At 42.1% G+C, this 23,031-nt stretch overlaps 1 protein-coding gene across 1 annotated transcript in view; it reads left to right on the forward strand.

Annotated features, from left to right (window-relative positions):
* Positions 1 to 23,031, forward strand: part of COL14A1 (collagen type XIV alpha 1 chain) — a 521,812-nt gene that overhangs the window by 403,512 nt on the left and 95,269 nt on the right. Inside the window, 2 exon segments of the mRNA XM_029591954.1 lie at positions 4,684 to 4,761; positions 5,779 to 5,865. Coding sequence (XP_029447814.1) covers positions 4,684 to 4,761; positions 5,779 to 5,865 — 165 coding nt within the window.

The raw sequence follows: 23,031 nt of genomic DNA on the forward strand, positions 1-23,031 counted from the left end.
CCCATGAGTTATTGGTCCAGATTGCAGACCCCAGGTGGTTGTATATCCTGGTTAAGGTACGCATTGCTGGGTCCATTTACACTTTGTCTCCCTCTATGTTCCCAACTAGAATCAAGGTACCTTTTTAGGATGCATTAGAGAACTGCTTAATTCCCAGGAAGAAGGTTATATTATATTCAGTGGAGATTTCAATTTCCTGCCCCAGCCTGGCCTTGACAGCTTCAAAATTCCAATTGCGTCTAGCTGCTCCATAACCGCAATCAAGGGATCTTGATTGTAGGATGAAGATATACTAATTGTGCGCACCAATGAACAGAGCAAATCTGTAAGACCACTGACAATACCTAATTGAGCCTGTGATGTATTCGCACTGATCAAGTCGACCTAAGCACGTGACATTTTAAAGCCTATCCAGAGCCCCTGAAGCAGCCCTCCTCGGGCGAAACTCAGGCCTAGAGTCGGGCAATTAATAAAGTACTTTTTGAAGGACATACGGCTACTTCGTATTCTGTTCCTCACGGCTTTCCTAGACCGCCTTCCTCCTTGACAGTACTCATCCTCACACGAAAGTCCCGTCTAATATTAAGAAAGCCTACCTCTCTATACTAGAGGACTGGAGCCTAGTCGATATATGGAGTCATCTCTTTCCAACTTCCTCCTTATATTCTTTTTATTCCTCTGCTCATGATACTTAAACATGCATTGACTTCTTCCTGGTAGATAAAACCATTATACCTCGGATTAAAAACAGCAGGCATTGATCCTATCACTTGGTCGGATCATGCTCCTGGTGGTTATACTTTTATCCTTTTATGGATGATACCAGGCAAAGATACTGGCGCCTAAACGACTCTTTACTCAGAGTTGATGCTTTTGTTAAGACTTTAGAAAATAGCATACAGGAGTATTTTCACATTAACTTGCAGAGTTCTACTCCCCTGCTATAACTTGGGAGTGTTCTAAGGCCATGATTAGAGGTCGTCTTATTTCCAAAGCTGCCCAGTGCAAAAAAGAGAGAGAACAAGCTTGAATAGACTTATTACGCAAGATTGAGATGCTTATTCAACAACAGTGGCCTGGATTGGCCACTGTTGGAAACAGGATGCTGGGCTTGATGGACCCTTGGTCTGACCCAGTATGGCATGTTCTTATGTTCTTATGTACATATATATCAAAAACTGTTAGTGACAAAGACAGCCCTCCATAGATTAAATGATAATCACTCTCTTAAATTATGAAGGAGGTAATAAAGCTGGCCGCCTTCTAGCTCGGCAATTAAAAAAGCGAGTCGCTCAAAGCATCATCTCAAAAATTAAAAATTCCAATGGGGCACTGCGCACAAAGGCTGATGAGATTAGGTCTTGTTTTACGGAATTCTATTCCAGTTTCTACTGCCAAGATATAGCCTACAAGATCTTGACATATCAAATTATCTGAAATCGATTAAACTACCTACACTCTCATCTGCTAAAAAGGAATATCTGGACAAGCACATCTCCCAGGCGAAGCGTCTTGTAAGCAATTAAGACACTTAAGTCTGGTAAGGCTTAGACGGGTTTTCCAGTGTATATTATCATAAATTTGAACCACTTCTCTCTTTATTTATGTGATGCAAGAGGGTTCCTTTTCTCTGCACATAAATGTTGCTGGGATCTCTATTATTGCCAAACCGGGAAGATACCCAGCATTGTGTAGATCATACAGGCCCATATCTTTAATAAATTTGGACCTAAAGATACTGGCCAGGAAACTAGCCCAATGCCTTAATAACTTCCTGCCATCTTTGGTGCATTTGGACCAGGTGGGGTTCATACCGTAATGCATGGCAGCTGAGAATGTGCAAAAAATTGCGGACCTAATTTAGTGGGTCAATAAAGAACATCTCCCATCCGTACTCTTGTCAATCGACACGGAAAAGGAGTTTGACCTTGTACACTGGCCATTTCTGTTTCAAACTCTACAACAGATAGGATTTGGACCTCATTTTTTTACAATGGTTACAGAAATTGTACAAATCCCCCAAGGGCTAGAGTGATGGTCAATGGCCGCTACAGGCCCAATTTTCATATACGTAGAGGAACCAGGTAGGGATGCCTATTGTCACCACTACTGTTCATGCTATTCTTAGAAGCCTTTACAACCAGGGTGCACTCCAATCCTGCTATCTCTGGAATCCAGTTGGGGACATCCCATTTTAAAATCTCTTTATTTGCCAACGATATATTATTTACAATTACAAATCCCAATTCTTCTTTAGTGGGGGTGGAGCCTGAATTAAAGTTTTTAGCAAAGTTTCCGGTTTTAAAGTCAATTTTGAGAAATCGGAATTGCTCAACATAAACTTACCGATTTCTGAAACTCTTCCCATTAAGGATCACTTCGCTGGGCAAAATCATCCTTAAAATATCTTGGTATAAGTATAGGTCCTAAAGTATCTGAGCTATATTCCCTTAATTATTTACCTTTAAAATGTTCAGTAACTTGGAATTTAGATCAATAGGAAGGGGTTCCTTCTCATGGCTCGGGCGTATAGCTGTTTTGAAAATGAATATCCTCCTTAAGTTTTTATATCTATTCTCCTCTCTGCCTATCTTTCTCTCTTCCACTTTACTCCGCTAGCAGAAGAAATTCTTCAATTTTATCTGGAGGCATCGAACCCCTAGGATGGCACGACTAATTTTCCATCAACCGAAAATCAATGGGGGCCTTGGAGTGCCTAATCTGGTGTGGTACTTCGCGGCCTCTCAGTTGAGATCTCTTCTAGAGATAAATCACTGTCACTGAATTAAACAGTGGGTAACACTTGAGCAAGCTATCATTGGAGAGATGCTGATAGGTGGGATGCCTTGGCTGCGCACTCTTCTTGGTTACCTCCACAGTGCCTCCTGTGGACAATCCGCACAATGTTAAGAGTGTGGAAACTATGGATAGTAAAATTAGTAGGAAATGACTCATATTATTATCAATTTTTTCTTTATCATAATTGCTTATTCCATGTAGCTATCTTTCAACCTTGGAAAATAGCTGAGATTACAAATTTTGAACATTTATTTTGCCAGGGTGCTTTCTTATCAAAAGAAGCCTTACAGCAGACCTATCATATAGATCATATTAATTGTTTAGCTTATGCCCAAACCAAGCATTCCATAGATTCAGTGCAAAAATCCAATAATATGCGAGAAGGCAGATCGTTTGAAACATATATTTCACATGCTGACTCTATAAAGGGCATAATCTCTAAAATCTATAGATTACTTCAAGACCAATCTCAGCAACCATTTGCCCATATTCTTAAATAGGAAGGGGACTTGGATCAAGCCTTAGATCCTAAAGCTTGGGGCTATGTTTACTTAATGGCTAATAAGTGCTCTATCTCCGCCTGTCTACAAGAGAACTGCTATTAAATTATATTTAGGTGGTACCTCACCCCTGAAAGACTACATAAGAGGTTATCTAGCTCAGTCTCCACTCTGCTGGTGCCAGTGTGGTCAAGAGGGAACATTCATGCATATTTGGTGGCACTGTGACAGTATAGGATATTTCTGGCGGGCCGTGTTTCAATGGATAGGCAAACTCTTTGCAGTAGAGTGTCCTCCCTCTCCGGCTTCAGCTTTACTTAATTTACCTGTCCAAGGCCTTAATAAACATCAGCAGAAACTTTGCATACACGTGTTCAATGCTGCTAGATCTCTTAATGCATTGAAATGGAAAACCAATTGGCTACCCTCCCTCTCATGTTGTGGAAAAGCTACATGCTCTTTGTCACTTGGCCTCTCTATTGACTGTCAAGCATAACCATCTATCTTCTTTCTACTCAATATGACATTTTTTTCTAAGCTCCTAGTCCTAAAAGGTGTTGTGAACATTTAACTTACAATCTATAAGCTGACTGTTGGAAGCCACTATTAATTTAATTCAATTGAATCTGCCTGCTGTATCAAGACTGTTAGTCTCATTTTGATTTTTGTCTGTAACCATGTTAGCACATTCTACCCTATTGTTATTGTTTGTGTATGAACCGGGGGGGGGGAGGGAATAGTGCTGTATCTATGCTTTGTATTCCTGTTACATCGATTGCACTATGTCATTTGATGTGAAATGCAATAAAGCATTAATTATATTTTAAAAATAATTGGTTTGAAATTAGTTTCAAATTTTGGAGGAAGATACGGTATGTGTGGTCTCTTCTGTCTCACAGTGCTACAGTGCCAATATCTAAATTAAGGGATCTGGTGTACATATAAATTATCTAGTTGCAGCTCGTAAGAAACTCAATACCTACTTAAAATATATACAGTTAAGGATTCTCACTTCAAGATTTGTGGCTCCTGGAGAGTTTTATTCTGCAACAGAATGGGTTATACTGAACATTAAGCCTAACTTTTCCAAAATAATAGTCGTATCTACAGCATTTGCCTAGTCCCTGTATTAGCTTCCACTGATGTCCTGCTGTATGGTTAGATTAAACCTTATATTAAGCTTTGTTTAAGTTGCCTCTCCAAGCCGTTCCCTAAGCCAGCTACCCAGCTTGGCTCTCTGCACTGTAACTTAAAAATTGGCTGCTCCTGCTAAAGAAAAGCAGGAAGTTGTTTTTCTTTTCTTTTTTTAAGTATCTCTTGTGTACAGCTTGCCATCAATTTGCTCATAATTTGGCATTTATACATTTCACTCCCTTTTTTTCAGTTCCAGTTACAGATGTTTGATGTTGTTTGCACTACGTCCTGGGCCAATAGAGACAAATGCTGTGAACTCCCAGGCTTGGTAAGTTTTATTTTAAGATCTGTTCCATTTTTGTTAAGATCATATAAAGTTATAATCTTATTGAGTACAGTGTTTCGTTTCCAACAGCTGTCACATTTGGGGGGAAATTTTCATAGCAATTTGCCAAGGTAAATAAGTTAAAAGTTGTCCCTCCTTATTTCAGGTAAACACACACAAAGATATCCAGATCACATATACTTTAGCCACAGTAAAAAGAGGTGTTCCCAGGGGGATGGGAGTGAAGCAGCCCACATACATTTAGAGGTGAATTTTAAAAGCCCGGCGGACATCAAAGCTGGGAGATATGTGAATTTGTCTGGCTGACGTGCACCAAGCAGATTTTATAAGGCACCTGAGTACATGGTTGTGGTCAGCGTGGGGCATGGGTGGGACATATGCATTCCGGGTCTTTAACATGAAATGTGCATGTAAGTATTATGCACACGAGCTTGCACACTGGGGTCCCCTGCCACATAATTTTACTACTGCTATGGATGGTGTGTAAGTAATAAAATAAAAAATTTCTTGGCTAGTCAACAAGGTTTTATGGGCTGGGGCTAACAGGATAAAAGGGGTCTAGAAAGTCCTATCCCTTACCTGACAAACTGGGAAAGAACTGGGAAACTGATAATTGCATCAGCGCAAGTGTCTACTAACCCCCCCCCCCACACACACACACACACACACGCACTTATGTGATAGAGGCGGCATGTGCGCGCCTACAGCCTATTTTGTACCATGAGCGCATATATGCACGTATGTTACAATATGGCCGCACCCTTGGTGCAAGCTGGCATACGCATGTACATGTGGGTCTGTGGGGCTGTTTCAAGGTTACCATCAGAATTTTCAGATTTTACCCCAAACTGGGTAGATTTCCCATTGAAAACTGGCTATAGTGAACATTTATTAAAAGCCTGCGTTTATATTGGCAACACACTGGGCTATTCAAAATTGCCCCCTTCATGTCTGAGCTTCTAATAGGGACTTGCTGAAATTATCTTCTGTTCCTAACAGAGGGATGAGGAAAACTGCCCAGCCCTTCCTTATGCCTGCGCCTGTGCTCAAGATGGCAAAGGTCCATCAGGACCTCCTGGACCTCCGGTAAGATTTTACCAGCAACTCTGTTCAAGTTTTTCAGACTTGCAAAAAAAATAACATTTTTAACCAACTAAAGGAATACGTTTAGGGTATATGTAAAAGGATGCCTCGTGTGAAATCTAATAACGTCACAAAACGTTGAAGACAGGCACAGGCTTGCTTATTTATTTATATTCTGCCTTTCGGCCCTTCAAAGCAGATTACATTAAGGTACTGTAGGAATTTCCCTATCCTCATTGGGTTTACAGTCTTACAGCTGGATTTACTAAGCTGCGGTATGGATATAACATGCGTAAGACGGTGTTTATCCAATGAACTATGTTGCTTATTGTGCGATATTGTGGGTTTTTTGTAAACTAAATATTCACCTTCTATTAAAATTAGCTGCTTGGCATGTGTTTGCATGACCAAACATGGCCCAGTAATGCAAAGTAGCTAATACATAGCCAGTACAGGGCTAATAGAAAACTGCAGCTGGTTTAAAAAAAACAAACAAAAAAACAACCCTGTTATTTTATCACATTTGAAGGAGGTGTAATTATTTCATCCCAGGGACATCAGGATCCTAACGCACATCCCAATGTCCCTAGGATGCTTGTTAAAGGCCCCTGAGGCTTGAAGATTCTTTTACTCCACAACACTCCAAAATTCTCCTGGGGGAGATGGCCCATAGGTACAAAATTATAAAAAAAAACACTTTAGAATTGTGCGGCGATGTCCAACCGAGAGCAAGAAGGCACTCCAGGCCAACCGAAACACCAGGGATTTTTTCTTTAGGTAAATGGGTCTTTGAGGTGCTAAGGGAGTCCAGGGGTCCTTAGACCACCAGGGAATATTTCCTATTAAGGGGAAGGGGGAGTGGACAACTCTGGATCCTAGTGATTGTGGTGTATGTTGGGGGGGGGGGGGGGGGGGGGGGGACTAGGGGATGGGGGGGGCTGCTGCTTGGAGGGGCTTATGATTGGGGAATGGGGCAAATATGAACAAAGGGGAAAGGAGCAGGGTGTCACTGTGTGACTCTATAGTGGTTTTTTTTAATTATTTTTTTACTTATGGGCTGCTTCAGCAGGTGTTTTGCAAGATTTCCGGGAGGATTTTGGAGTGTTGTGGGGGAGGGGGGAATTTCGAGGCCTGGGACCCTTTAAATCAATTGCAGCACCTTGCGAAATGTGCCGCTGTCACCCATTTGTTTGCGCCCTTCATCTATTGTACAGATGCAATATTTTCCTAGGAAGGGACAAAAACATGAAAACCCCCCTCCAAAATCTCCCTGCAAGTTTGTACCAAGGTCACATGGAGGAGCAGTGGGATTTGAATTCTGGACTCCCTAGTTCACAGCCTGCTGCTTTAACCATTAGGCTATGCGTCCATTCATGGTAATCAGTGAAAAAAGCATAACTAAGCACTATATTATCTCAGGTGTGCCAATGGATTCCTATTATTTTTTAAGTATCTCCATAGTAACAAATTAATGTAGAAAACAATACCAAAGTTTTGATGCATCAAGGTCTCTTCCCGTAGACAGGGAGAAAAGCCTTAGGGGCGGATTTTCAGAGCCCTGCTCGCCTAAATCCGCCCAAAACCGGGCGGATTTAGGCGAGCAGGGCCCTGCGCGCCGGTGAGCCTATTTTACATAGGCCTACCGGCGCGCGCAGAGCCCCAGGACTCGCATAAGTCCCGGGGTTCTCCGAGGGGGGCGTGTCGGGGGGCGGGCCCGGTCGTCGCGGCGTTTCGGGGGCGTGTCGGCAGCGTTTTGGGGGCGGGCACGGGTGCGTGGCTACGGCCCGGGAGCGTGGCCGCGCCCTCCGTATCCGCCCCCAGGTCGCGGCCCGGCGCGCAGAAGGCCCGCTGGCGCGCGGGGATTTACTTCTCCCTCCGGGAGGCGTAAATCCCCGGAGAAAGGTAAGGGGGGGGTGTAGACAGGGCCGGGCGGGTGGGTTAGATAGAGGAAGTGAGGGGAAGATGAGGGGAGGGCGTTAGAGGATTCCCTCCAAGGCCGCTCCGATTTCGGAGCGGCCTTGGAGGGAATGGGGGTAGGCAGCGCGGCTCGGCGCGCGCCGGCTATACAGAATTCATAGCCTTGCGCGCGCTGATCCAGGATTTTAGTGGATACGCGCGGCTCCGCGCGTATCTACTAAAATCCAGCGTACTTTTGCTGGCTCCTGATGCGCCAGCAAAAGTACGCCTATTCGCGTTTTTTGAAAATCTACCCCTTAGTGAATTAGACCCTAAATAACATTTTTGGAGTGATGGTAAGTCAGGGGGATGACAGGTTATTGGTGGCATTATATATTGTGTTGTTGTAATGCATGTCGTTCTGTAGATTTATGACACCAAAAATAAGAACGTATCACCTCTTAACGAAAATTGTTTTAACAGCTTTTTAACTATAGAAAAAAAGTATATGCCCCCTGAAAGGATGTGCTAGCGTTTTTATTTATTTTCACAAATAAGTGAAAGCTCTAGCCAAAAGTCAAATGAAAATTTTTTACGGATGGCAGGAACATTTCATATTAATGTTATAAAACACCACCCAGGTGTTGTTGAATGTTTATAATCATTAACGTCCCTCCTCCATCCGCTGTTATATTTTTTATGTGCGTGAAACGTGCAAAAACCTGTGAAAAATGTTTTTGAACAATAAAACACTTATATTTAAAAATGCTGTATGAGCTTATAACCGGCTGTAAGAAAATAAGGTAATGTCCAGACTTATCTGTGTAATGAAGGATTTATTTTATTTATTTAACATTTTTCTATACCGACCTTCATGGTTAAATACCATATCAGGACGGTTTACATCGAACAGGGATAAATATAATTAGGTAAAGGAAGAGACAAAGTTACATTAAACGAGGACTGTGAACTTGGAAGCTTAGGTAGCTGGAAGAAAAGAGATAAAGTTAAGTTAAAGAAAAGAGAAATAACAAATTCCGGACTAGAGATAGCTCAGAATAGAATTAGTCCATATGTTAGAGTTGGTATCCATGCTGTCCAGGAATCAGATGAGGGGAGGTATAATTGTTCGTATAATTGTTCATGAGTAGATAAAGTCTAATGTGTATCCCAGGGTTCTGGGAAGGCTAGGCGGAACAACCACGTTTTGAGTTTTTTTTTAAAAGTTAGCAGGCAAGGTTCCAACCTGAGTTCAGCAGGGAGGTTGTTCCAGATAGCTGGGGCTGCTGTTGAAAATGCTCGGTCCCTGGATGCAATGAGTCGCGTGGCTTTGGTTGGAGGGGCTTGTAGTGTTCCTTTGGATATTTCTCTCATTGGCCTATTAGAAGTATGGAGTTTTAATGGAATTTCAAGGTCGAGATAAAGGAGATCGTAGATGGATTTATGTATTAATGATAATGATTTATGAAGGACTCTGTGGTTGATTGGTAACCAGTGTAGATTTCGGAGGATGGGTGTAATATGATCACTCCGGTTGGTGCTTGTTAGGATTCTGGCAGCAGCATTTTGTATCATCTGAAGTGGCTTAATGGTTGAGCTGGGTAGACCTGTGAGGAGAGCGCTGCAGTAGTCTATTTTGGCAAATATCAAGGATTGAAGAACTGTCCTAAAGTCGTGGAAATATAAGAGAGGTTTGAGTCTTTTTAATACCTGTAGTCTGAAGAAGCAGTCTTTGGTGATAGTGTTAATCATACTCTTTAGGATAGCCCAACGAGGCCACGTTTCAAATCCCGAAGGATCTTTCCTCAGGGGGTGCTTGCTAGATTATCGGTAGTCAGGCATATAATACTTCAAAACGATGTTTGCTCTAAAATAACTTTACAGCCTTTTGAAATTGATGCTCCGTCTTTTCATGTGAGCGGTAAGGTTCTGCGCCACACTGTGAATATAAACCAGCTTTTCTTGTGAGTGATGAATCTCTGCAGAAGCCTTCAAATGCAAATCGAAACTCTGCTGCTGAACGCCCATCTATGCTGACAGTTTTTTTATATGAATGCTTAGGATAACAATGCATCCAATCAGTAATTACGTTACTCCAACGTCATTTACGTATTTTCAAGTTAGCGAACCCCAGTCAAGTTCTTGGTTCAGACCTTCCGGTGCTTGTGTGCGCAATGTGAAAATCCAGTATGCTTCACACCGATTTAATAGCTTTAAACGATTGCCTCCTCTTAATGATGGTACGACCTGATCTATAATAGTCCATTTTAATTCTGTAAAAATATGTTTATATTGCACGCAATGTGTAACTATAGGAGCCGATAATGTTAATGTATTCAACTTAGATTTATGTTCGTTGAGTCTGGTCTTAACCTTTCTCGTGGTTCTTCCTATATACACCTTTGGACAAGTGCATATGATAGCATAAACTACATGTAGATTTATGACATCATCAGGGCCGGCGCGTCCCATTATGTGAACTAGGCTGTCGCCTCGGGCTTCCACCGTGCTTCCACCGCCATGGCCTCTTCCACAGAGAGCACACCAGTAGCCGCCCCTGCTTTACCGGAGATCGCAGGGGATGGGGAGGGTAACAACAAGCCGAAGAGTTGTGGTTTTGGCACCGGGGGGGGGGGGGGGGGGCTGGTGGTGCGATGGGGGAGGGCAGGCACAAGGCAGAAAATTCACCTAGGCTGCCGGCCTGGACATCATAATACGTTATTATAAATCTATAGAGAGGCCATGCATTACAACACATTACACAGATGTATATACACACACACAGAACATGTATTTTAAATTCAACTATGACAAAGTAACTTTTAGAAAGATTACAATATTTAGTGGATTTAGTTGTATAAATCAACTACATTAAATCGATAATTTTAATGAATAAAGACTATGACATAGAGACCAATATAAGTTACAGTAAATTAACCAAAATATAAACCAGTTGCTAAAGGCACATATTATGCAATCTTGATAGATTAACGTTCAATTGCAAATGTTATGTTAACCATATAATACCTTACTGATGTTAACACATTCCACTAATAATTTCGTTTGGAAGATTCACTATTTATATGCATACTAAAGTGTGCATATGGGGGGTAAAATTTTAAAGGGCCGTGTGGGCGTCCACGTCGATGCATGCATGTTATAAAACCCGATACTCATGCACACTTGAGCCCCCGATTTTATATCGGGGCTTGCATGTGCGTATGGGTACCCACTCGCAAGCGGGGGCATTTTCTTTCACAGCGCACAGCAATGTGATCGTGCCATCCCCGGTTCCCTAACCCCCCTACCTATCCTTCCTCCCTTTCCCCTCGCCTCGCTTCTCCTCTCCTCTCCTCCCCAGTCCCCATCCCCTAATCCCGACCTACCTACCTTATTTTATTTTGTTTTCAAACTTAATTGCTCTTCTGAACAGAAGTAAGTTCCGCGTGCCGTGTGGCTGCTGGTGTGCACTTCACCAGGACAGTGCCTAATGGGGCTGTCCCGGCCAGCTCCCAGCCCGCCCCTTTTAAAAAAAACATGGCACTTCCGCATGTACTGGGAGTTACGCTTGTGGCCGGCCCGCTCTGAAAATGTGCTTGGTGTGCGCATGGCCCAGCCACATGCATATCTCCCAGGATTTGCGCACCCCAGCGTTTTAAAATTCCCTCGAAAGCTTGCAACTCCTCAAAATTGCTCCCTTCGTCTCTAGAAAGCACTGCTACCAATCATATAATGACATACATCAGATCAACAATTATCAGGCATGGCATTCAGACTGGTGTCTGACAGTGGTCTACAGTCTGAAAGTTATGAATTTCATGAAATGTATGGGCTAACAGCCTTAGTAAATCAGCCACTTGATTGCTAATTTGCACAAGATCCTTCAAGTGCTATTTTTGTCTGATTTAAAGTCATTATGATTGTGAAAAGTTTTCTTTAGAAAGTAAACAGCTTAAATAAAATGCCGGTTTTTGGCTTTTTCATTTATAAAATGCTTGCTTTGAGACATGAGATCGTATCAGCAGAAATAACATAGAAACACAGAAACATGACTGCAGAAAAAGACCATATGGCCCATCTTGTCTGCCCATCCACACAACTACTTAACTCTACAATCTCCACCACTCTCTTCGAGGTCCCCAGTGCTAATCCCATGCTTTCTTGAATTCAAATGTTGTCCTTGTCCCCATCACCTCCACTAAAGAGGCTGTGTCCCATGTATCCACCAACCTTCGTAGAGAAATGCTTCCTTAGATTACTCCTCAGTCTCTGTTAGCCTCATCCCAAAGTTCCAGAGTTTGGTTAAAAGAGACCCACTTCCGATGCAGCCATACTTCAGAGGTATTTAAATGTCTATATAATATCCCTCCTTTCATCTAGTGTTATGGTTTTGAGGTGTTGGAGTGGATTCTTGGGTACTGCGGTGATGGCCACTTCCACAGCGAGGAGCCCCGTGAGGAACCGCAGTACTAGGCCAGACTTGAGACATGCAAACACAGAAGATTTGTCTTTTATTATACAGCTGAATGATACCATCAGAGATGGCAGTAGTGAGGTGATCCAGTAGTAGCAGTCCAGGGGCCCTCGGCAGAGGAGACCCGTCTCCCAAAGGTAGATGATAGCAGCACACGGTGGTATAGAGAGTTCCGGATGCAGGTTCCCTGTGCTGAGCTGTAGATGATTGTTTTGTGATTGTAGTTATATCAAGTCACATTTTTTCCAGTTTTTCAGATAAAGAGCTGTAGATGAGACAGACTGACAAAGGTTAGATTACTCACTAAGTTGGTAGCTCTATAGATGGAGATCCCAGCAGGCAGAAGTAGTTGGATTACAGGCACCGAGGCAGGGAGAGCAGGCCCTCGAGGGGCGAGTACCTGGTATCCCAGATAGGCACCTGAAAGAAAGCAAAGGGCCCCCGAGGAGCGGGTACCCAGGTTAGAGAATTACCCTGAAGGGCAGAGAGAGCTTCCAGCGGCAGCAAGGAAGCGGCAGAATAGCTCAGACCGGAGGCATTCCAATCCTTGCTAACTCAATTTGTTAGCAAACGAAGGGCAGGCTTAAATACCCAGATGGCGTGACATCACTCAAGGGGGACGCCCCCAAGGTTCCCGCCAATGACGTGGATAAAGACGTGGGTGGCGTGCGCACGCGCACCCTAGGAGGCCCTCAAGAGAAACATGGCGGAAAGCCTTGCCATTGCCATTCCAGAGACGCCGGAGAGAGCGGCATGCAGACCTGGTGGTAGCCATCTTCCCAAGGCTAGTGGGGAGAGCAGAGAGAAAGGTGAGGCACGGAGGTCGAAGCCATCTGAGACTGACGGACGCAACATCTAGGCTATTCATGTTTAGATCTTTAAGTCTGAACCCATATGCTTTATAACGAAGAACACTGACCCTTTTAGTAGCCAAACTCTGGACCAACTTAATCCTGTTTATATCCTTTTTACAGTGCAGTCTCCAGAGCTGTATGCAGTCTTCCAAATGAAGTCTTGTCAGGGGCTTATATCACTATCACCTTTTTTCAGTTGACCATTCCTCTCCCTAATGGCAAAAGCCAGAAAGCATCTTTCTGGCTTTTGCCATTATCTTATCCACCTGTTTGGCTACCTTGAAATCCTCAGATACAGTTACCCCCAAATTCTACTCTTATTTCGTGCATAGAAGTATTTATCCCCTAGACCAGCACTTCTCGACCGGTGTGTCGCTAAGCAGCGGCAGGTGTGTCGCGTGCTACTTGTCTCCCGCTCCTCTTCCCTCACCGAGCGAGAGGAACAGTCTTCCACTGCTGCCGTTGCCACCCGGGCTATCAACACGTTCAAGTCCGGATGGGAATGGCAGCAGTGTTAGTGGAAGCAGGCAACTGCGGCTGAGCCTTTTCTTCTTCTCGCTGCTGCCCCCTGGCCCGGAACAGGAAGTGATGTGCAGTGGGGTGCGCGGGAAGAAGAAAGAGCCATGCTGCATGAAAAGGTAGCGATGGCAGCAGTAGCCCCGAGCAGTAGCATGGGCCCGGAGCAAAATCAGAAACAGCCAGAAATCGGCACAGGAGACAGCAGAATTAGCCTCCCGTGGCCGATGGGATTCTTCTTTCTTGGCCTGTGGGGGCTAGAGATGAGGCTGCTGCAGCTACCATTTGTGCATGGCGGGGGGGGGGGGGGGGGCAGGAAATGAGAGAGAGACAGCCAGCCTGTCTGTAAGTGAGAGAATGTGTGTTGTGATTGAGATTGTGCATGTGTAACAGTGACTGAGAGCCTGTGTGTAAGTGAGAGCATTTGATTGAGATCATCTATGTAAAGTGTGTGAGAGAGAGCATGTGTGTGATTGAGAGAAACTGGTCAGAGAAGTGATGTGTGGGTATATAGGAGAGACAATGGAAGTGACTGGTCAGAGAGATGATTGGAGAGTGTGTGTGTGTGTGAGAGAGAAAGTGATTATGGGAATGAGAAACATGTGGAGAGAGCTAGCATAGGAGTGAGAAACAGGTGTGTGTGAGACACAGCATGGGAGTGAGAAGCCTGTATATGTAAGATAGAACATGGGAGTAGGAAGCCTGTGTGTGTGCGCATGAGAGAGAGAGACTGTTTGGGAAGGTGATTGGTGTGTGTGTGTGTAAGAGAAAGACTGGTCGGGAGGTGATTGATGTGTGAAAGACAGAAACTGTCATGGGGGTGTGACTGGTATGTGTGTGTGTGAGAGAGACAGAGAGACTGGTCGTGGGCACTAAGGAATAGGACCATGAGTACAGTGCTTCAGCCACTACTGCTTCTGGTGTGTGCTACTGGCCTGCATGGAAGAGGAGCAGGAGAGCTGCTGGAGGGGGTTGGTAAAGGTGGCTTTTTAAGTTTATTTTTCTTGATTGACTGCCATTTTAATTACTGAATATTATGTGATGTGTCTGCTGTTTTGAAATATTTTATTGGTGTTTGGAGAATTTTAAATAATTTTTACGAGTTTTTAATTGTTGGATATTATTCTGCTCATAGTTGTGAAACATTTATTCTGCTTATTAGTATAGTTATACAATTATTTCTGTGTTGGGATCTATAGCTGCTTGGCTAGTTCTGTTTTCCTAGTAGGAGATGTATTAGTGTTTACTATCTAGGCCTGATTTAATATTTGTAGTGTTGCCATTTCATAGGTAAGGTTGTTACTGTTTGAGTGTATTCCATAATACAGGTGTAACTGTGTGGATTAGTTTATGTGCATTACTGCAGATCCTGGGAGTATGTTCTGTGTGTGTTACTGAGATGAGATATTTTACTAGTATGTAAGTGTTTGTATCAGTCTTATTTGTTTGTATTTTTCTCAAGAGGACATGCATTGGTGATAAACTGCTGTCTTTTCATAAGTAGGGCTATTGAGCCTAGTAGTTGGAGTTTGTGTTGCTGTTACTGAGATGACACTAGAACCAGAATATATTTTTTGTAGGGTGAGTTGTACAGGGAATGTCATAATTCTGCTTTACATCCATAATTGTCAGTCAGGGGGATTCCTGTGGATGCAAACTGTACTTTTACATCTAGCCCCGTGACGATCATGGGTCAGTGTGTCACGCATGTGAGAACCATCTGTCAGGTGTGACCCGACAGAAAAAAGGTTGAGAACCACTGTCCTAGACTGTCCCGCTCCCTTGGCTTTTTGCAGCCCAAATATATGACTGTATTTTTTAGCATTAAATCTTAGCTGCCAGACTTTAGAGCATTCTTCATGCCTCACTAAAACCCTCCTCATGTTTGTACACCTTCCTGGGTCTCTATCTCATTACAGCTTTTGTTAACATAGTAACTTACGATAGATGAAAACCCAAACGGTCCATCCAGTCTAACCACCAAGTTTTTAAGGTTTGTAACTGCCATTCTGTGTACATTACCCCTCATGCCTTCTGTTAAGAGTTGTTATTGCTGATTCATACAGGTTATGACCATTCAGAAATGTTACACCTAAAGTTACGCTAGGTTTACCCAAGTCTTCATTTTTATCCTTTAACCACTAGGGTCCTCTCAATGCCCTTTTGAATTTGATTACTGTTTTTGTTTGCTCTTATGGAAGAGCATTTTATGCATCCACCACACTTTCCGTGAAAAATTATTGGTTCTCAATCTGACACCTTACATCTTTATATCATAACCCCTAGTTGTACAGTTCCATCTGAAAAGATTTGATTTATGTGCATCATTAATACATTTCAGATATTTAAAAGTCTGTATCATATTCATTGGATTCTGCATGGAAAAGAAAAACAAAACAGGCTGTAAATCTCTGCAAACTGAGAAAAAAAATGGTGCCATCCATATCCTGGATAATAAGCAGTAAGATGCAAAAAACTACAGTAATACAGGAGGTAGCCTCATGCTTCTACTTGGTTGCCACAGAGGATGAACAGCCAGTAAGACACAAAAGGGGACACGTTGCAGATTCTTTGAGATACTTTAGCAGAACCAGTTTTGGCATTTAGCATGGAGTTCTGTGTTCAGTTCTGGAGACCGTATCTCAAAAGGGACGGAGACAGGTTGGAAGTGGTCCAGAGAAAGGCGACCAAAATGGTGGGTGGTCTCCATCGAATGACTTATGAGGAGAGGTTGAAAAACCTGAGTATGTATACCCTGGAGGAGAGGAGGTGCAGGGGAGATATGAAACAGACCTTCAGATACCTGAAAGGCTTTAATGATGCACAATCAACGACAAACCTTTTCATTTGGAAAGAAATCAGTAGAACTAGGGGGTCACAAAATGAAACTCCAGGGAGGAAAATTCAGAATCAGTGTCAGGAAATATTTCTTCACAGAGAGGGTGGTGGGTGCCTGGAATGTCCTTCTGGTGAAGATGGTGAAGACAAAAACAGTAAAAGATTTCAAAGGGGCAAGGGATAAATACTGTGGATCCCGAAAGGCTAGAGGATGAGAATGAAGAAAAGAATGCATGGGGTAACTTGCTGGTGTGGTGGTTACTGCTCTTAACCAATAAGCTTCCATACTATTGATGCAACTCCATCATTGCTCTCTGTGTCAATGGCAGGGGGAGAAAAGGAGGAATTAGATTCAGCAGCAAATTAACAAGGACATTGAATTTTACAGCCTGGTAAAACAAGAATGGGGGTAACTTGCTGATGCAGCTGTTACTACCCTTAACCAGTAAGCCTGATACTTTTGATGCAACTCCAACATTGCTTTCTGCATCAACGGCAAGAGGTAATGGGGAATTGGACCCAAGCAGCAACCAACAAGGCACTGACTTTGATCGTCTGGGAAACTAATAAGTATGGGGGCACAGTAGATACTTGTATTGTGCGGCAGATACTACCATAAGCTTGCTGGGCAGACTTGATGGCCCATTTGGTACTTTTCTGCCATCATTTCTATGTTTCTGTATAAGGATGTTAAAGAAACAGGATTGTAAGCTATCTGACCAGGAAGTAATATCCAAATATAGCTACCAGTAGTTTTGTTAAAAGCTCACCTGTTACTACGTAGGTGCTCCTCAAGAAGGACCATCAAGCTCCAAGTAGGCTTGCTGAATAGTGTTACATAATACAAGAGAACACTGACCATGCCAAAAAGGCATGCTGCAGTGTGCTGTCTGTAAAATTGACTTGTTTCTATAGATTTGCTATATCTACCTTTATTTAATGAAAACAACACATACTGAAGCTTTCTTGAGCTGTGTCTAATTGAGTGTGCCATATTATCAATCTGATTCCAAAGCTTCTCATTGTACACCCTTAGAGTCTGATGTATTAAACATTTTTCCCACTTTGTGTCTATGGGAAAATTGCTTAGTGCATATGCTCTTTACTAAGCATTTTTCCTATAGATACAAATAGTCCATATTCAGACACAGTCTGGATAGCAAGTTATTCAGATAAACGTATCCGGCTAACTTTGGAGGTGCATTCAGTAATGCATTCACACTGTTGAATATAGCTGGCTAACTATAGCTGCCTAAGCCGTGATGTTTTCTCGCAGGAGGGGTTCCACTATAGCGGGTTGGTGTCACCACGATAGTGGGGCCCCTTCCCCTAAAAAGCATTTCGAGTGTATGGTGCATTCTTTTGTGTCATAGCCAATCACCGCGGTACAAAAGAACGTGGCAAGCGGCCCTTTAAAGCGATGGTGGCCCCAACTGCACAGGACCGCCATCGCCTTAAAGGGCCACTGGAACCCCCAAAAAAGTCGTGGCCAAATGGGGAGGTTGAGCAGGGGTCAGTCAGACCTGCCAATCGAGACATCTCCGACACCCCTAAAATGTGAAGCTGTTAAAAAAAAAAAAGAAAAAGAACCATGCAGCGACGGCCCTAGAGCCCACTTCCCGCTTCCCCAAAGCACTCAAAAAAAAAATGTGGCTCTGGCCCCTGATATCAAACCCCCCCCCCATGCCCCCGGCCTCACCCCAGCCTCACCCAAAGTCCTAGAGCAAACCCCCAATTGCCCAGGCCCACCAAAGTCCCAACATGAAAACCTCACCCCGTGCCCCCCCAAAGTCCCAACATGAAACCCCCCTTCTTCCAGCCCTCCAAAGTCCATAGAGCAAACCCCCCCACCCCCTGGCCCCCCAAAGTCCCAACAGGAAACCCCCCCCAGCCCCCCCCCCCCAAAAGGCACAGGACCACTAGTCACTCCCCTGCACCCTCCCCTATCCCAGATCCCCTTCCAGATCCCCCATACCTTAAATTGGATCCCACGTCAGGGCCAAGTGCACCATCACGCCTGGCCCGGTCTGAGCCATTTTCCAATGTGGTGCCAACCTGACCTTGCCCCAGCCATATGATTGGGATAATGTTTGGGGTTTGTACCACTTGGCAAGGACAAGGTCAGGTTGATGCCAAGGCATAATTAAATATCCCAGGGTATAATTAGAGATTCTTCAGACTTTGATTCTCAACCTTTTGAGGGGCATTAAGACTAGGGTTGCTACATGGCTCCAGATTTTGGAGACAGGTTGATCTAGTCATGGTTTTACTCCAGTTCATGCTGGGACTTGTAGTTCTGATCTCCCTGTTGCAGGGGTGACCAGCTCCAGTCCTCAGGAGCCACAAACAGGCCTGGTTTTCAGGATATCCCAATGAATATGCACGAGATAAATTTGCAAGCACTCCTTCAATTGTATTCAAATATACCTTATTCATATTCATTGTGACTATCCTGAAAACCAGGCCTGTTTGTGGCTCTTGAGGACCAGAGTTTGCCAACCTTGCCCAATTGCAGTGTTTGCCAACTCTCTCCTGGAGGCACACCTTTCTAGTCAGGCTTTCAGGATTGCCACAGTGAATATGCATGAGATAGATTTGCATATACTGGGCACCCAGTATTTTCAAATCTATCATGCATATTTATTACAGATATCCTGAAAAAGATGGGAAATACTGCCTCATTGCATTCCCTAGTAAAAAGCAAAACCAGGACCAAATCAACCTATCCTGAAAATCTGAAGCCAGTTGACAACCCTAACCAAGAGACATTTTTCTGATTATCTGCCATGTTCTTAAATAATAAGTTAGAGATATTATAGTTGAGCCAAAAGAAAAAAAGAAAAACAAATTTCCTGGCAAACAAAATATGGTTTTATATTTTGTTCTAATTTTGGACATGCATCTGCTTTGGTGTTGTCATTTGTACTACAAGTGAATTGAATTAACTACCATGAGAGAGAGAGAGAGAGGAACTCCAAAGAAGTATCAATCACTGTGTATGAGTCACTGATTGGCTAATCTTCCCAGAGTTTATACATCTTTGTTCTGTTTTCTATTAATGCCCAGTGGAAAAAAAAATGAAGAGGCTCTGAATGCACGTTGAAGAGCAGATGACATGAAATTTTCATAGCAATTTTAAAATATGTTGCATCATTTATTCTGTTTAATGTAAACCGGTATGATTTACATCGGATGTAAGAATGTCGGTATATTAAAATTATAAATAAATAAATAAATAAATGTATGTACTGGGAGGATTTTTGCAAGTTTGTTCTGGCTTTCTCTTGTGCATGCCCTTTTGTTTTGTTTTGTTTTGTTTTTTATGCACTATTATCTGAAGTTTTGTTCCTGTTTGCATTTGGTTTCTTGCCTTTGTACAGTTTTAGGACTTTAATTGGAAATATTTTTTCAATGCCCATTTTTTGGGGGGGGGGCGTAGAAAGCAACATTTGGCTTCTGGTTTATAAGCATATTCAGGAACTTCAACTCAGATGATGTGATTCTCTAAATGTAGTATATTTATAGTGACTGGATAGCTTCTTGAACATATTTCTCCACTGGGATTTTAAAATTGTTGGTTTTCTAGTCTATTTCTTTTCTGCCAAAAAGCAGTACTTCAAGGCCCATGGTGCTTTGTGTCATGTATTAGGAGCCATAATTGCATAAAAATAATCTAATATTCATGGATGCATCTGATCACCTGTCAAATATAGCCCAATTCATTGGACTTCTATGACTGCTCAAATTGTAATTAGTTTCTTCATTCTATAATTTCAATATGACCCTGACATCTCCAGTCCAAAATATTATTTCTACCCTTACTTATATTATCAGCTAATCTAGATGTAGACTTAGACATGCATCATGAAAAAGACTGCAACATTTTTAAAGAGAATAGCTGAAAATCATTTTGTTAAGATTAGTGTTTTAGGGAATTGTAATAAATTTCTGCATAAAAATGATTTTCCTCTCCATTTTTCAAATAGTTCAAGTTTATTTGCCATTATTTATCTCATTTTTCTTGAAGAGTAAGTTTAACATGAAAAGACTGAATCCTCACAATGCAGAGAAATTCATATCTGTTAAAATGAGAAAACATAAGAGCATAAGACTTGCCATACTGGGTCAGACCAAGGGTCCATCAAGCCCAGTATCCTGTTTCCAACAGTGATCAATCCAGGTCACAAGTACCTGGCAGGATCCCAAGGGGTAGATATGGATCCCAAGCTGCTTATCCCATTCAATGGCAACAAATTCCAGAGCTTAATTATGCATTGAGTAATGAAAATATTTTCTCTTATTAGTTTTAAGTGTATCACCTAGTAACTTAACTGTGTGTCCCCTGGTGTTTGTACTTTTTGAAAGAGTAAATAACTGATTAACGTTCTACTCAACACATTATTTTACAGACCTCTATCATATCTTACCCCAGCCATCTCTTCTCCAAATGAAGAGCCCTAACCTCTTTAGCCTTTCCTGATAGGGAACTCATTCCATCTCCTTTATCATTTCTCTGTACCTTTTCTAATTCTGCTACATCTTTTTTGAGATGTGTTGACAGAACTGCACACAATACTCAAGATAAGGTGGCACCATGAAGCGATACAGAGACATTATGATATTCTCTTTTTTATTCACCATTCCTTTTCTAATAATTACTAGCATTCTTTTTGCTTTTTTGGCTTTGCTGCACACTGAGCAGAAGATTTCAATGTATTAATGATGATGCCTAGATCCTTTCCCTGAATGGTGACTCCTAATGTCGAGTCTTGCATTGCATAGTTATAAATTGGGTTACTCTTTGCACTTGTCCACATTAAATTTCATTTGCCATTTGCATGCCCAGTCTCCCAGTTTTTCAAGAAGGTCTTCTAGCAGTTTCTCACAATCCTCAAATTCCAAGTTGTTTATAAATAAATTAAAAAGCACTGGTCCCAGAACAGATCCTTGGGAACACTCCTCTATTCACCTGTCTCCATTGGGAACATTTACCTACTCTTTGTCTCTCCAGAAAGCATTTGATAAAGTGTCTCTCATGAAGCACTTTGTCAAATGCTTTCTGGAATTCTGAAAACTTTATATCAACTGGCTCACCTTTATCCACATATTTATTTACACCCTTAAAAAAATGTAGCAGATTGGTGAGGTAAGGCTTCCCTTGGCTAAATCCATGATGGCTTTGTCCCATTAAACTATGCCTATCTATATGTTCAGCAATTTTGTTCTTTATGATAGTTTCTTTCTACCTTTTTGCCTGGGATCAATGTCAACTTCACTGGTCTGCAGTTTCCTGGATGACCCTTGTCCCTTTTTCAAAATTGGCATTACATTGGCAGTGCTCCAGTTTTCAGTACCATAGGTGATGATGATGATAATTTACAAATAATCTAATAGGTCTACAGTTTCATTTTTCAGTTCTTTCAGGGCTCTGGGATGTATTCCATCTAGTCCAAGTGTTCTGCTACTCTTTATTTTGTCAATTTGCCCTATTATATCCTCCAGATGCACTGAGATTTGATTCAGTCTTGCTGAATCATCACCTTTGTATATCGTTTCTGGAATGGTATCGCTCTTACGTCTTCCCCAGTGAAGATGGAAGCAAAGAATTCATTTAGTCTCTCTGCTATGGCTTTGTTTTTATAATTCTATTTACTGAATTTCAAATTATACAATTCAAGAACACTTAAAAATAGGAAACGCATATCAACACATGTAAAACAATTATCGTATATGAAGCATACAATATATAGGAAAAATAGAGACATGGCTGACATTAGTAAATCCACTTTTAGGGAAGTGTGGATCTAAAAGGAAAAGAAGAAAATAGGCAACTTCAGAGAAAAGATGATACAACATTAGTCTCTGCTAGAAGCAATAGGATTTGGAATTTTCCTATTTTGTAGAAAGTTCTCTAACTGCAATGGATCAAAAAGATTAAGTTAGCATCCTAAGATCTGAGGTAACACTTACAGAGGAATTTTAACATAAACTGAGCATTAAGGGTCAATAGTTTCAGTACAAGAAACAGTTTTGTTTTAGCATGCATATCCTTCACAATATCAGGGAAGATAGTGACTTTCTTCCCCATAAATAAAGCCTGCCTTTTGGGGAAAAAACAACCGCAAAGTTAATTGCTTATCAATCTCTCAAAAAAAAAAAAAGTAACAATAAGAGTAGCAGATTCCAACATATCATTCTGGGATTGCTCCAAGAGGGCAGAAAGGTCAAACTCTCCAACAGCAAGTGGAGTGGAAATATAAAAGACATTAGCTATTTCTGGTATGGAGAGCTTTAAATAATCTGTATAGAATCTGTTTAACATCTCAGTACAAGATATCTCTGGACATTTAGGAAAATGTATACATCTTAGTTATGCCTATGAGAAAAATTACCTAAATTATCTGTCTTAGAATGTAAAACAGTGTTATCCTTAACTACGGTTGTATTACAATTTTATAGTGTTGAATTTTCTCTTCTATAGTATTCACCTTTTGCAATAATTTGTGAATAGTCTGTGAATGTTCATTAAATGCAACAGACGTAGATCTAACATTAGTGTACGTTGAGTCCATTCTATCAGTCAGGGATTGC

The sequence above is a fragment of the Rhinatrema bivittatum genome, chromosome 2 (genome assembly GCF_901001135.1).
Source record: "Rhinatrema bivittatum chromosome 2, aRhiBiv1.1, whole genome shotgun sequence".
Classification (NCBI taxonomy): Eukaryota; Metazoa; Chordata; class Amphibia; order Gymnophiona; family Rhinatrematidae; genus Rhinatrema; species Rhinatrema bivittatum.